Here is a 16,055-nt window from a genome sequence, read left to right on the forward strand (position 1 = left end):
TTGTTGTCCCCACATTAGGGGATAATCCCAAATAAGTTTATCACATTAGCGTATATACAATTCCTGTTTGTATGATCAAAATCAAGTCTCGTTAGTAATTCCACACCAACTTGGAGGACCTAGAGAACTTGATGATGATCGAATCCGCTAAAGATTATGGATCATGATGCCACAAAAGATCATCGACAATATGTAGTCAATTAAGGTGGTAAGCAATCCACTTGTCTAATAACTCAACAAGGAGAGTTATATGAACGTTTCGAGAAACGCTCCATGAGTGCATTCCACAGTACTTTGTGGTCATTACTCTTTGCACAGATTGCCATTGAAGGCTTTTGTCGATGTGGCATCTCGGCATCTAGGCTTGTTAGCCTGGGGGTCAAAACATGTGGTTTAATCCTTTCCAATGAAAGGTTCCACAGATACCAAGCGAATATTCGCCTTAGGCATCGAGTACGTCAAAACTCAAAGGAGCAGAATGTTACATTGCTCTTGTATACAAAACCAAGTTATTATGAGACTCGATAGAGGTCACAAATAATGCTTCTAATGGTTTGTCCTTCTGATTGATCATACACAATCCGGAAAAGCCGCGAATTGATCAAACACAATTCGGAAAAAGGCCTCGGATTGATCAAACACAATCCGGTGAAAAGTCGGGGTTGATCAAACACAACCCGGACAAAGAAACAAGAGTGATCAAACACACTCTTGACCCGCGAATAAAATTCCGGGATTTGGGTACCTGCACGCACAAAATCCCAAGCATAGAATGGAGATGGAGAAGGGAGGAAAGGATTTTATCCTCCCCGAGTTATTGAACTTGGAAAAGTTTAAGGTTTCAAAAAACATACCTTTCTAGAGGCTGCCGAGAGGAGAAATAACGTTTCGCCTACTTATACTTCGAATTTGGGGCTGAAAATTTGATAGGAGAAGCAATTCTGGATGGGGAAGCTTCTGTCAAAATTTCTGGTTGATCGGAGCAAGGGAAGGTGGTGAACCGGTGGTCGGTAGCGGCGGCGGTGTGGAATCTTCCGGCGGCCGGTTCGGAGACTTTTCGGCCGGTTCTCAGGGTGAGACCGGCGGCGTTGGATCCGGGGCGGAGAGAGCTTTCTGGGGATATAAAATTCCGGCGGAGGGCAGTCGGAATTTTGGTCGGAAATCGGGAAAAACAAGGCTGCCCGATTTTAGGGTTTTGGTTTTTAGGGTTTAGAAAAAAAAATGGTGGGCTATTGGCTCTAGGGTTAGAACAAAGTGCATGATAACGTGATAAATGATAAAGTGTAGAGATAAAGAGATAGCAAGAGAGTCATCATCTTATTCATTGATAGGAGCCCTTTATATAGGGAATTACACAATACCAATATGGTAAGGATATGAATACATAGATCTAGTCTAACTACATATCCTATTGGCATAAGGTTAAGGCACACATAGAGAATATCCTAGAACAGGGTAGTAATTTTCTATTATTTGCTTGTGTGTTGATTTTTCTCTGGAGATAATAGATTGCAAGTTTACTACCCCCAGTAAAAGTTAATGGGGGTAGTAAACTTTATTTTTTTGCATCTAAGTTGTTCTTCCTCTGTTTTAGTCTGTATTATGGCCTTAAAAATATTATTTTGCAAGTTTACTACCCCCAATAAAAGTTTACTGGGGGTAGTAAACTTTAGTTTTTCGAATCTAAATTGTTCTTCCTCTGTTTTAGTATGTATTATGGCCTTGAAAATACTGTTTTGCAAGTTTACTACCTCTAGTAAAAGTTTACTAGGGGTAGTAAATTTTATTTTTGCATCTAAGTTGATTTTTCTCCGTTTTAATATGTACTTATGGCCTTGGAGATATTGTTTTGCAAGCTTACTACCCCCAGTATAAGTTTACTGGGGGTAATAAACTTTATTTTTTCGCATCTAGGTTGTTCTTCCTCTGTTTTAGTGTGTATTATGGCATTGAAAATATTTTTTTGCAAGTTTACTACCCCTAATAAAAGTTTACTGGGGGTAGTAAACTTTAGTTTTTCAAATCTAAATTGTTCTTCCTCTGTTTTAGTGTGTATTATGGTCTTGAAAATACTGTTTTGCAAGTTTACTACCCCCAGTAAAAGTTTACTAGGGGTAGTAAATTTTATTTTTTTCACATCTAAGTTGATTTTTCTCCGTTTTAATGTGTACTTATAGCATTGGAGATATTATTTTGCAAAATTACTACCCCCAGTAAGATGTTTACTAGGGGTGGTAAATTTTATTTTTTTGCATATATGTTGATTTTTTCTCTCCTTTAAGGTATATAATGGTCATAGGAAAACTGTATTGCAAGTTTACTACCCCCAGCAGAAGTTTACAAGGGGTAGCAAACTTTATTTTTCTGCATTTAAGTTGATTTTTCACTGTTTTAAGGTGTATAATGGTCATGGAGAAACTTTATTTTGAGTTTAGTACCCCCAGTAAAAGTTTACTAGGGGTAGTAAACTTTATTTTTCGTACTTGGGTTAAGATCACGTAAATTCTGATGGCATTTAAAAAAATCCAGTGAGATTTCTGGAAAATTCCGGCCACCGGATGCCGGCAAATTTCCGGTCGTCGGAAAATTCCGGTCACCGGTGATCGGATTCCGACGGCCGGAGTTCGGAGTCTGGCGACCGGAATGCGGCCGCCGGTGACTGGCGCCGGAGCCCGGTGTGCTTCCGGCAAAGTCTTCCCTCCATCTTTTTCACTTTTTCTCTTTAAGTAAAAGCTAAGGGTAAAAAAGTTTTTAAAAATATAATTTTATTATATTTTAATAAAGATTTGTGTATTTGGGCTTAAAATAAGTACCTTGTATTCAAATGAGCTAATAAAAAAGATTATCATTAAAATGGGGTTTGACTTTTTCTATTTTGTGCAAATTGTCTTTTTCCCATAACAAAAAGTGTCTTAAACACACATGTTCAATTTTCTCTAATGTAAGTAACCGATAACTACGACTGTTGGAGCAAAACTTTAAATATTTCTTATACATCTAATTTTTTAGACGTATGATTTAATTTTAAAAATAACGTTTGTTTTTGTTTTAAATGATCTTTATTATGACAATACACATTTGCTTGAAAAATCTAGTTAAATCTCAGTATTCACTTAACCAATTCAAAATAATCCCGATGGAAAGTCAAAATAAGTTAGTAAAGAGGTAGAGTACATAACCATGAGAGTAGAAATACGACCATAGAGATGGCTGATCTACATTAAAGGATTCAAATACGTTTGAAGCATGCACGAAATATAGAATTGAGAATAGAAAAAATCGATATCGACTCTCGCTGGTGTCTGTGTATGGAAAGACATCATCACTTGGGGGAATTAGCTACTGAGGACAAAGGGAAAGCAAGCATGTCTCTTCCTGTTTTTTTGGGACACAATAGCAATAGCTAGCCGCAGATTCTTGGTGAGATAGATTAATGTTCATTTCTACGTCAGGGTATCTTCTAGCTTGAAGGTGAATATTTACATACTCATGCACAAAATTAGATAAAATTCACGATCATATGATGTTAATCACAATATATGGATCTTAGTTTAGACTGCATTGTTGTTTTTTGGGTGCCAGCAGCGACTAGAGAGTTGAATTGATCTCCTAGAGTACATATCATTGTAGTACCATATACTTGGAACAGAGCTCCTTGAGCTCTTTGGTCGGGTCGGACCTAGCAAATTGGCTGGGGAATAAAAGCTAGCAACAATATAGGGAGACCCCTAATTGTAAGTGCCAGCTAAAGTTGTTCAATATCATCCTATCTAGAAGACTAGAAGTTAGGTCCATGGTTGCAAACCGGTACCATAATACCATTGATGGTTGTACACATACACACCAAACTTCACAATAATTAAGCGATACAAAAAAAATTCTATTTTCTTACGACTATTATCACCAAAATATCTCGTACTGAACTGGATCAAATCATTAGATTTACTAAATTTTTCTAATATGATATGTTCATGATGATAAATCATGGATAAGCGGATAAACCACATCACATAGGCTAGAGCTCATTGCGTCGGGTTGGACCTAAATGGCTGGTATAAGCGGATAAGCCACATCACATAGGGAAACGCTTTGCAAATTCTAGTACTTCATCCTCTTCATCTAGAAGCTAGGTTGCATAGTGTTACCATCATTGGCACTGCCCAACTACTCAAATTTAATAGACAATGTTGTTTCCCTTGGTCTATTTAAGGAAGATATCAATGGTCATCGTTTTTTTTTTTGGGGTGAGATGTCGTCTTACATCAGTTCCTTCAATGGTTGGTTGGTTACGAACACGAACCGGGTGCTCAGCTCACCATGAGCTTTCTCTATTCCTACCAGGCTACCAATTATAGCCAACTTCCATAACGAAACCATCCAGGTTTCTCTGTTTCTTGCAATTACCAATTCAATAAGTTGGGTTGGGAGGGTGGAAACCATGGCGAGGTTGTTGAAGCTAACGAAGTAGCATATGAGGTAATATTTGAGAGTTGGGGTTGGTAATTGCACCTGGTTTTGTAAATAGAATAGACCTAACAATATCAATAAACGTCTGAAAATTAATGCATGCATATACTTGAAGGATGATCGCACACTCTTTTACATATTTCATACAGCTAGAGTACCCACACATTAAGTACTGGAACAAAGGGTACAAAAAAATGTTACAAAACATGTCTTCTTAAGTACTTGAAAGGAAGAAAAAATGTTATCGATTGTTGCATTTCGCTTCCATGTCTTCTTGTATGTATCTACATCAACATACTAGCATATCACTCCCAAACCATCCAACCATTTCAAGACACGATGCAAGATATACTCGCCACCATTTAACCACAGCAGGAACCACAGGCAGGTAAGGAACCTGGATGTAGAGAAGTACAATAACATTTTTAGTAAGGAATTTTAGGAAAGCAACATAATTAGAAAACCAAACATAGGAAACAGAAGAGTTGACATACTATGGTCGATGCCACGAACATTGTCAAGCCCACGAGGTGGCCCACGAGGACCACCGCCATATGGTCCCCCTCCAGGGCCTCCAGGCCCACCGCCATCCCATTTTTTGCTAGCCCCGGATCCTTTTCTGTAAGCATCCGACTTTTCCATCTGATGTATGACAATAAAAAAGTATCTTAGAAGACAATGCATTGATGCTTCAAGTAAGCCATATAGGCAAAATAGAAGAGAACACTAGAATTCTTACTGAGAACATTGTAGCAAAAAACACGCCTATCAAGTTGACGATGGCCCAGAAGAAGTCCGTTATCGTTTTGAGTCGCCAAATGGATCGCTTGGATTTCACAACGCCTAAAGACAAAGATACAAGAATACACAGTGAGTTTCCAAAAGCACAAGGGATAAAAGTCAAAGAATGAGAGAATGACTGAACCACAATAAGCCAGCCATTCAGCTTCCCCCAGCATCTTGCATTTAAAAAATAATAATTACGGAAGTTACACCAAGAGATTCCAATTCAGACAAGAAAAATAGCACATTCAGCACATATACACCGAAGCACAACTTGGCATAAGGCCTTAAGCTACAGCCAAGTCTAGAACCTCACAAATGTTGAGCTAGTTAAGCTTATAGGGAGGCCAAGTTCTCAATAAAACACGAACACAAAACACATACCACACACCCCCTGAACCAGGCCCAAGATATAAATTACAAACTACAAAGAACATCCTGGTACATGCAAAGATTACCGAAATCTAGCAAAAGGTCTTGACTAAGAATTTCCTCAAGTTCACAAATCATGATGCAGTATCTCTCATATTGGCACACTTGATTGAAGTCATCAATTGATTGTTCCAAAAAGATAAGCTAGAGAAATTAAAAAAAAAAAAAAAGATATTTGCTAAATGTATCATCATATGATAGCTGCCTCCAAACTCAGGGCACCTAGCCTCTCATTCATGTATAGAGCACAAGTGATGTGACACAAAATTCATTGTCAAAGAGTAGAATCCTCAAAAACATTACACAGTATAGCAAAACCAAGCCTCTTGTACATAGTTTAAAGAAGAGAGACAAAAGCATTGCCACACAAATGCAATCCTACAGAAAAAAGAAAAAAAGAAGTAAAACACAACACATCAAAGGACCAGGGGCGGATACATGTAGTAGGCTGTATGGGCTGCAGCCTAGACAGAATTCTCTATATGTATTAAATGAATACCCAGTAATAATAAAAGTTGCTTTGGTTCAGTTGGCATTCTCTCTAACTTTACTTTAGTTTGGTCAGAGGTTCGACTCCTCTTGATGCTTCTACAAGCAGATTTGATGTTTTGCCTAGTTTTCCAATATTTTCTTCTTCCAATATTCATTTTTGACTCTACAAACCACACTTATGAAACCTATATTTCTTTTTGACTTTGCATGTTCTTTTCCCTTCTCATTTTCTTCACTTTCCTACTTTGGTTAAATGAATTCTTTTCCATTGTTTTGGCAATAATCTATTTTTCTATTAGCATTTTGTTTGTAATTTTTCTTTTTAAATGCTTTCTCATGTACTCCTACACTTCCATTAATGTTTCTTTAAATGTTTTCTCATATACTCCTACACTTCCTTTAGTGTTTCTTTAAAAGAAATTTTCTTTGATGAGTGTCTCATTTGGTTCCAAACCTCATAAAAAAAATTGTATCAAGAAATTCTAAATTTTTTTTTTTGCACTTCTAATTAGCCTAGACACATATTGGATCCTGGATCCGCCACTGCAAAGGAGAAATGTCACAAAAGTATACAACTGAAATAAGCAGTACTGCTCTATAGATCAAATGGCAGCAACCCAAGTTACATAAGCTCTTAGCTAGCTGAGTAATGGAGAAGGCAGACAGACAAGGCAGAACAAAAGACACCACAGGCTAGAAAGAAGCATACAGAACAAAACTGGAAGAAAAGAAAGAAAAAGAAAAAAAACAGAAAAAAAGTGTTATGGTCTGGGCCAGAACTAGTACAGAAAGAATATAGCAATGATAAGCAGAACACAAAATCAAATGCTGCTAACCAGCCATTAATTCCCCAACTAGATTTCACTTAGCTTCCTACACTTGCGAAGAACAAAAACATCCGAAACTTAATTCAAATACAGCAGTACCTAAACACAAACAACGAACTCTTGGACAGATCACAACTGGATACTAATCACACAATCTCTCACCATGAGTCATTTGAATCACATGACTGACAAGAGCATAGCCAAAGAGAAACGATAAAATCACACACCACAGCAGACATTTACAACGAAAAAGATAAGGTTGCACGCCCTCCTCATTCTACACAAGCCGTAAAAGCTCTCTAGTCAGCCCATAAAATGCAGGGCACACCACTGCTATCCCTAAAATCTTTGAAAATCAAAGAACTCGGATGCCTGATTTCATTTCCGAAAAAACCTCGAGAATCGCAGTTGCTCATCACAAATCTAAAATCTTCTGATTTCAACCAAAGACCATTACGCAGTGCCACATCAAATTAGAGTTCCCAAAATACATGAAAACAATAAATCTAATCCTAAAAAGTTGGAAAATTAAGACATTAATTCAGAGAATCCATAACCCAAGGGACACACAATTCATAGGTAAAATGATAATCATACCCTGATCTGAAATACATGAATTGAATAACCGACGATTCCGATCATACCAAACAAACACACACACACACAAAATGAAACAAAATCAAACGAGAGAGGCAAACCTCGCTCGACGTACGCCATCGGAGATAGAGATCGGAGAAGCAATTAGCAAGTCTTCGTTCCAAAACCTTTTCTAGAAAGAGTCCAGCAGAATTTTATATATAGATACGACTTCTGGATTTTGCCGTCAACCAATTTTACACGTCATCTCAATTTTCATTGGCTACAGAAACGTCATTTTAAGGCTTTTTTCCACGTGTCGTACATTTAGTGGTTTAGAACCTCGCGTTATTGTATTTAGAGCATCTCCAACAGTTTTCTCAAAATTTCTCTAAAAAGTTTTATGCTCCAACTCCAACAGCTTCTCCATTTTAGAGATTTTAACATTTATTAAAATAATAAAAACTGCTATAAGATTATTAATAATAACAAAAAAAAATCATATATTTCATTGTAACATAAATTACCTAATAAAATATTCTAGATTTTTGTTCTTATCATTGGAGCACGTGAATAATTAATATTTGGGGAAGGAAAACTTTGCTGCAAATTTGGGGAATGAGTGCTTATCTTTTTTCTCCATCCCCATTTTGGGGAATGAGATAAGGAAGCTGTTGGACCACAAAACAACCTAATATTCCCCAAAATTGATAAAATCAAGAAAATGGGGAAGTTGTTGGAGATGCTCTTATATGGCGGTAAAAAGAGATGGGTGTCATTCCGAAACAAGCTACAGATTACTTTGGGCTTGCATATCCTTTGGAGTCCATGTCGCGTTTGGGCCTTCGTCTGGGGTTTATGGTGTGTGTATTTTTGAAATTTCGGAATTAAAAATGATTTCGAGCAATTTATTTAATTTCTTTTAGTAATTCCTATTCTCTTTTATAGCTTTTCAAGATAAAATTGAATGGTAATTGTGCAATTCTTTTGGAAACCCCCCATGCTTTAATTATTCTATGTACCCGGAACACCACATGGCACTGCCAGGTGTTATACCTGACCAATCATATAACTTAGATTCATGTGGAGACCAGCACGGGGTGGGAAAAAAAAAGTAATTAAATACACCAATCAGAAATAAGGATAAAACACGTGGACCAATGAGATTAAAGGAGAACATAAAACAGACGGTGTTCCGGGTACAAATAATAATTTCCCCTACATATACATGATATAAAGTTACTAGCAAGTCAGTTTCTTTCGTTGAAATCCATCACATCCGGAGGGAAGCAAACTTTGTAGTAGTAGACAATCTAATCAGGGACATAGCTCTTCTATTGCTAGCTGACATAATGGTTTACCTCTTCAAGCTTGTCATACTCTTCATTTTGATACTTCAAACTTCGGTTGTTTTTAGGGTGTTTTTTTATATCTTTATTTATTTCATCGGAAAAAAATATTGCCTTGATTCAATATATGCTAGACAGTATCTTGCTTTGAACTCAATTGGAGTTTGTTAAAGAAATAAGCAGGTCTCCTTAAATAATCAAAATTGGCTACATGATTGGTTCTCTACATGGAAAGAAACAAACGTATAACCCAATTCTCGTGGACAATGCAATATCAATAAAAAAAATATTGCACCACATGAAACCAATGAAGTTTGAAACTGTCGGCACTCTCATACGTCGTCTTCCACTAAGAGCAACCTTTCTACATTTGCAGATGTCCTCAATCTCTCAGACGCATTTTCAACCTTCAAAACAAAATCACGATCAAAATCTTTGTTCCAATTTCAGTTCATGCATGTCTACTCAAGTATTTAGATGGTAAGAAACTTTCATCATATTTTAAGTTACCTCAGCATCCCAATTGGTTCTGGCAGTGAGAACAATTAGAGTTACTGTCTGTAAAAATACTCCAATAACCATCCCCCACCAAATACCCTGAAAAATTAAGGCAAAAAAAAGGCATTGTTTTCAGTATCATTCACAATCACAAACGCATTAACTTTACTGGGAGTGAGGTAAAAGTTTCAAGTACTTACTGCTACTCCCATGCTAGTTTTGAAGCCAAGAACACAAGCAATTGGAAGACCGATAATGTAGTAACAAGACAGGTTCACATAAGCTACAATGGCTTGCCATCCACTTCCAATTGCCACACCTGAAATTCCACACATCAAAAATTAGAAATGGTGACTGACTGAGATGTTTTTCGACTGTATCTAGCATATTATTCTGTCAATACCTGAGAGTATAGGTTGAATGCCATTCAAGAACACAGAGATGGCTAGCAAGGGGGTCAAATTAGACACTGCCTCGATAACCTCGCTGTCACTTGTAAATAGCTTGCTCAATCCAACTTTGAATATCAGCACAATAGCACTGAACACTATGCTAATCAGGATGCTGGTCCCGTTCACTACAAATACCGAAAATTTGGCCACCTTCGGATGACCTGCACCTAGCTCATTACTCACTCGAACACTGCATTAGCCAAATCGCATTATCAGAAATCGCATTATCAGTAAGAAACTTCTAACACATATTTGCCAAGGAAGAATTGAAAACTTTCAAAATGTGTCACAAACCTCGCTGCAGCAGCAAGGCCTAGCATGAATTGCATGTCCCAGTTCAAGTAGTTCATGCTGGAATCATCAGGGAATATGATAAGCTAGATAACAATGCAAGCTAAAAAAAAGTGATCTAATTGGCTAGAAAAAAGAAAAGAAAATATATACCAGATAGAAATGGAGTCCAGTGCGATTGTAGGGTCTGATAGCAGCCCTGATATAAGCACCAACCCTTGAGAGTACCAAATCTCCAAACTACATTTGAAGCATTGTTAAACTCAGTTTCATGAGGTATTCCAAAAGAAAAAGAATAGGAAAGGCTAACAACTTAAAATGTGTATAATACATACCACAACATGATAGCAGAAGCAATAGTTAGCTTAAAATAAGGCCAAATTCCGTGAAAGGCTTTCCATGAGAAACCAGTCCAAGTTTCCTTGCAGTTGGGGCTTACCAAAATGTAAATCCCATTTGTAATCACAAGCAAATACCAAGAAAAGCTAAGTGTAAGAGCAGCACCTATTAGTCCATAGTCCACTACATACACCACCACCCAAGTGAGAAGTGTGTGAACAAGGAACACTCCAATGGACATGTATGCCAAAGGGTTCACTATGTTCTGTGCCTGAAGAAACCTCTGTTGTGGGCAGTTTATGGCAAATGCATAGAGTTGAGGGATTAAACCGCGCGCAAAGATTTGACCCTGTTCTGCTATGCTTTCTGACTGCCCCATGGCTACAAGTATTGGACCTGAGAACCAATACAAAAATGTAAGGAGGACTGCTGCTCCCAAGTGCAAGACGATTGCTCTTTGGCATATGATTCCCATTGCGCTAAGGTGTTTGGCTCCATAGGCTTGCCCACAAACAGTTTGTACAGCACTTGCCATGCCCAACTTGAAAATCAAACCAAGAGTTTAGCTTATAGTAGACTAACAGAATATAGAGTGCTGTTCTTCAAACAGGTAAAAGCATAGATATGAAAAACTGCAAATGAGTTTAGCTTATTTGATTCATCTCCAATAGAGTGGTTGCAAGAACCAAATAGTAAAGTATTAATTCATTCAAACAGTAAGTAAGCCGGAAATGAAAATGAGCTACTGTTATGTTACATACATAGGATTACATACCATAATCCCATAAGCAAGACCTTGGATTCCCACACTTGCAATAGAGGCTCCAGCAAGCTCCAATGCACTCAGATGGCCACAGAACATAAGTGTGACAAAGCTGAGCATGTAATTAAAAACCGAAACTAAGATAGACGAACCGGATAATATCCATAGCAACCTCGACTCCCATGCCACTAGCCTAGGCCACCACCTCACTGCTACAGGACTTTGCTCCAAAAACTCTTCAATCACGGCGGATGACAAGTCAGGAATCCGGGAATGTGAGTCAAGTCCGAGGAGTAGCGGCTGGTACTGCTCCGATGACCCCATGGTTGTCCCAGCCGTCTGAGCCACCGCTACTTAGTGATGTTGAAACCGCAGAAGAGTCTTGTATGTGTGCTTGGAAATCAGAAGCAGATAGAATGTATTTAAATCATGTTACATTATGACATAGAAAACAGGAGCTCTAACTAACATTCCAAATTGTTTGGCACCAAACAGCATGAGCATGTGCTCTGCTATCTAGCAAAGTAGCCGTAGAATTTTAGCTCCAACTAATCTATTTTTGTTCAGAAAGTTCAGAAAAACCTATGAATGCAAGTCAAATGAATCATCCAAGTACTTGTTTTGGGTTGTTGCACTGTTTATTCTTGTTTTGTATATATTGATTTTGGAGGGGACTCACTCAGATATAAACGAAGAAGACTCAGATGATTCTCTTTGGGTTTTTTTTTTTTTTTTGTTTTTTTTGGAGGGGGTAGTATTGTCTTTCTTCGTTTGGGTTTGGGTTAAGGTAAACACGTGAGTAATCTATTTCGTCTTTTGGTTTTTTTTTTTTGGACTATGTGAGTAATCTGTATTAAGTCAACAACATATTTGGGTAGGTTATTAGTACGTTAAGTAATTAAGTAAAAGTTAGGTAAAAGTTGAGTGTATGTAGGCCAACATTACCTAACCCTGTCTTTTTTCTTCCTAATNTTTCTTCCTGTATAGGGGGATCGTAAAGTAATTGTTTCTTACAGTAGTTTCAGTTGCTTGTTTCAGAAATTTAAATGGAGGACTATCACTAACTTGGAGCATTGGTTATTCTTATTGATGGCATCGTACTTTTGTCTTCTAAATACAAGCAGAATAGTATCTANAGCTTATGGTCCTAAGAACTGCAAATGCAGTTGCTCATTAGGTTAGACAAGTAGGAGGGACCTTATAGAATCAGATAAATTAAAACTAAGAAGTAGGACTGTATGCTTGGTTACCTATTACTAGTGTACTTAAAAGATNTTNAAGCTCTAACTTANCATCTACCAAAAAAAAAAAAGGTACTTGTTTCTTGGATCTTCTCTGCCCCTCCCACATTTGGGGTTTTACTTCCTTTACTCTGCTTTCTTCTTTTGATTTCCTTTTACTTGTATGTTTAGGGTTTAGGGGAACGTCCGGTTCTGGGTTCTTTGGCTCGTGCTGGTGAGGAAGCAGAGGCCAAGCTCCCAAAGTGATAAGTAGTACAGGAACATGCACGTTTGGTATTTGGGACTACATTAGATCTCCTTATTTTTTAAGACTGTCATATACTTATGTGGGGTGTCTTAAGATATACTAATATTAACCTATGTTTGGTGTTACATGAGATTAGAGGGTAGTTTGCTGAGTTTATGATTTAGATTGATGGTGTTATCTAAGGATGATATATTTGAGTACCCACAATAACACCATCTAAAGAGACCAAAATGAAAACAAGATGTTACATAAGCTCATTTATTTTAGTATCCAGTAACACCAAACATAATACTAATCCAACTGGACTCTTTATTTAGCACAGTCTCATTTAATCCTATGAAACAAACATGCACGAAGACTACCCGCGTGGATGTATTCATTACAATAAACCAATAGCTGCTTCTTAGTTGGATAACTACTTAGTGTGTGCGTATCTCACTCCCCCATGTATTTCTTTCTTTTTTTGGTCAGGAAAGGAGTTGATTGAAAGACAGACCTGGAAACTTAAATCGACTCAAACAAACCCAAACAAAACTAGTGTGGTTTACGTTTCAAAAATCGAAGTAGTGTTGGATAACGACATACCGTTATAGATGTCATTTACCAAATGATCATCCCAATGTGGTGATCCAAATGCACCCATCTCCAAACTGTAAATCAATCTAGGGGGAAAGTTAGGTAGCTAGGTTCTGTTACAGCACCGGCTGCAGTTTATTTTTCATGGCTGAACCTGATCGGATCTGCTCTTTCGTTTTGCAACAAGCTTTTAACTAAACAAGTATATACAACCATAACGTTACTCGTCCCAGTTACATACAATGCCGGTAGAGAGAGTTCAGGCATTGGCCTTTGGCGGGATCAAGGAGCTCCCGACCAAGTTCATCCGCCTCTTCCATGAGCAGCCACAGAACAGCAAGGCCGTGGAGGGAGTTGCAGTGCCGGTCATTTCCCTAGCATCGCCACATGAGGACCTTGTGGAAAAAGTTGCCGAGGCAGCTACTGAGTGGGGGTTCTTTCTCATCACTGACCATGGGGTGCCAGCTTCATTGATAGAGGAGTTACAGAAGGTTAGCAAAGAGTTTTTTATGCTGCCACAGGAGGAAAAGGAGGCCTATGCAAATGACCCTGCTAGTGGCAGATTTGATGGGTATGGGACTAGGATGACTAAGAATCATGATGAAAAGATTGTGGATTGACTATTTCTTTCACCACGTTGCTCCTCCATCTAAGGTTAACTATGATTTCTGGCCTAGGAATCCTCCATCATACAGGTAAAATTAGAGTTTCCAGCATTGGTTTTTGTTTCTGATTATCTGTCATTCTTGGATTCTAGTTATTTAACAAACATGTTTAGAAAATTAATCCACCAGCATGTTTAGAAAAACTAGAAAAAGAACACTATCAGCACTCAGCAGGACTATAAACAACTCTCTGTTATTTGTGCTAAACTTGAAGTATTAATTTCAGTTGCTTAACTTGAGCCTTAAGAATTCTTTTTCTAATTAAAAAAGTAATGTTAGATTATTAAGTGACCACTAACGAATTTAGACAAACTGCTGAAGACACAAGTTAAAACTGACTAGCTACTATAGCTGCATTTACCTGTATTCTTTAGTCTAATACTTAAAAGTGACTCAGGGAAGTAAATGAGGAGTACAAGAAGGAAATGCTGAGAGTGACAGACAAGCTATTGGAGGTGCTTTCAGAGGGTCTAGGCCTGGATAGGAAGGTACTAAAATCGCATATTGGAGATGAAGAAATAGAATTGGAAATGAAGATAAATATGTACCCGCCATGCCCACAGCCCCAACTAGCCCTTGGTGTTGAGCCTCACACCGACATGTCCGCCCTCACCTTAGTAGTTTCGAATGATGTTCCTGGCCTTCAGCTCTGGAAGGATGAAAAGTGGGTTGCTGTTAATTACCCGCCCAATGCAATCTTTGTGAACATTGGTGATCAGATGGAGATCTTGAGCAATGGTAAGTACAAGAGTGTTCTTCACAGGAGCTTGGTGAACAAGGAACGCATGCGCATGTCGTGGGCTGTGTTCATTGTGCCGCCACATGAGGCTGTGATTGGCCCTCTGCCGGAGCTTGTTGATGAGCAAAATCCTGCCAAATACTCGACCAAAACATACAGCGAATACCGATACCGCAAATTCAATAAGATCCCACAATAGATGAGTGGTTTAATAAATATGTTGCTCAATGGGACATAAAATAGTCTCTTCACAAGGTTCATATGTTTTGCTATCTGTCCAAGTATGTAGGGTGGGGATTCATGATGCCTGCACTAAGTAGATAAATTTTATGAGGTTCTTCAGAATGTCACGACAGTTCAGTGTCGTTATCAATATTTGTTGTATTAAATCTCCAACAATGATGATAGCAGTACAGAAACATGCCAAAGGCGATGACTGGAATTAGGCTAGCTAGGCTAGCTATCAGATAACAGTTATAACCTTTGAGTTCAGTTACAACTCATACCAGAACAGAACACATCTTTGAGTTCAATTCTGGATGTTCAGTAGAACTAGCTATACTGTTTCTACTCAATACTACCTACACTGTTTATACTGAACATCCAGAACTGAACTCAAAGATAACAAACACATCTATACTGTTTCAACTTAATCTCTTTCATTCTCATGTGAGAACGGAAGTTTTGCTAGACGAGTTTGAACACATGATGAGAAATGTCATCCAGGAGAATCTTGTACACTGATCTGATAAGTGAGAAGTATACTTGACCTTGCTCATAGAGCAGCTCAATATATCCCCTTTCACCAATGTCCGCTCCAATGCTAGTGACAACACTGCCTCCAACCATTTTTCTTGAGAGACTGTGTGTTCATGTTTCAGGAAAGTATTTTTCACCAGCTGCCATTTGGAATCAAAAGATTCAAAACACAAAGGTAAGCAAAATCAATATTGTTGAGTAGGTAAAAGAAGAAGAGAAATTTTACATATATTTATAGAACTGTATATTCAAACAAGAAAAAAATTCCAATTAGCAAGAAGATATGGAAAAGAAACGCTTTTACAATATCTTGTACTTTCTTGATGGCATGTATAGACTTACATGGTTGATACCTCACGCACAGTATTTACTTAGCAAACAAAGAGGTAATAAAACGCTAGACTGGGGAAAGTATATCAATGCATAGAATAGAACTTCATCGTGATATAGCAAACAGATAATTGTCAAATGGTCTATAGCAGAGTATTACTAGAATTTAGAGGACAATGAACATCTGTTCATAAGGTTCCTGCATACACACACTGTGGCCACCCTCAAA

General features: G+C 37.9%; 2 protein-coding genes and 1 pseudogene across 2 annotated transcripts; 1 reads left to right on the forward strand and 2 right to left on the reverse strand.

Moving 5' to 3' along the window:
- Positions 1-4,492: 4,492 nt before the first annotated feature.
- Positions 4,493-7,783, reverse strand: LOC101296254 (selenoprotein K-like). Its single transcript, XM_004290790.1, has 4 exons — positions 7,700-7,783; positions 5,207-5,310; positions 4,962-5,109; positions 4,493-4,864 (listed from the first exon to the last, which is right to left on the reverse strand). The coding sequence occupies exons 1-4, from the start codon at positions 7,716-7,718 to the stop codon at positions 4,830-4,832; spliced, it is 306 nt and encodes a 101-aa protein (XP_004290838.1). The 5' UTR covers positions 7,719-7,783; the 3' UTR covers positions 4,493-4,829.
- A 1,403-nt stretch (positions 7,784-9,186) lies between these two features.
- Positions 9,187-11,651, reverse strand: LOC101296537 (protein TRANSPARENT TESTA 12-like). The gene is made up of 8 exons (XM_004290791.1): positions 11,282-11,651; positions 10,503-11,047; positions 10,321-10,407; positions 10,171-10,227; positions 9,828-10,066; positions 9,625-9,743; positions 9,437-9,523; positions 9,187-9,333 (listed from the first exon to the last, which is right to left on the reverse strand). Exons 1-8 carry the CDS (start codon positions 11,591-11,593, stop codon positions 9,259-9,261), a joined length of 1,521 nt encoding a protein of 506 aa, XP_004290839.1. The 5' UTR covers positions 11,594-11,651; the 3' UTR covers positions 9,187-9,258.
- A 1,924-nt stretch (positions 11,652-13,575) lies between these two features.
- LOC101296827 lies at positions 13,576-14,936 on the forward strand (annotated as a pseudogene).
- Positions 14,937-16,055: the final 1,119 nt, after the last annotated feature.

This window comes from Fragaria vesca, linkage group LG2 (genome assembly GCF_000184155.1).
Source record: "Fragaria vesca subsp. vesca linkage group LG2, FraVesHawaii_1.0, whole genome shotgun sequence".
NCBI lineage: Eukaryota > Viridiplantae > Streptophyta > Magnoliopsida > Rosales > Rosaceae > Fragaria > Fragaria vesca.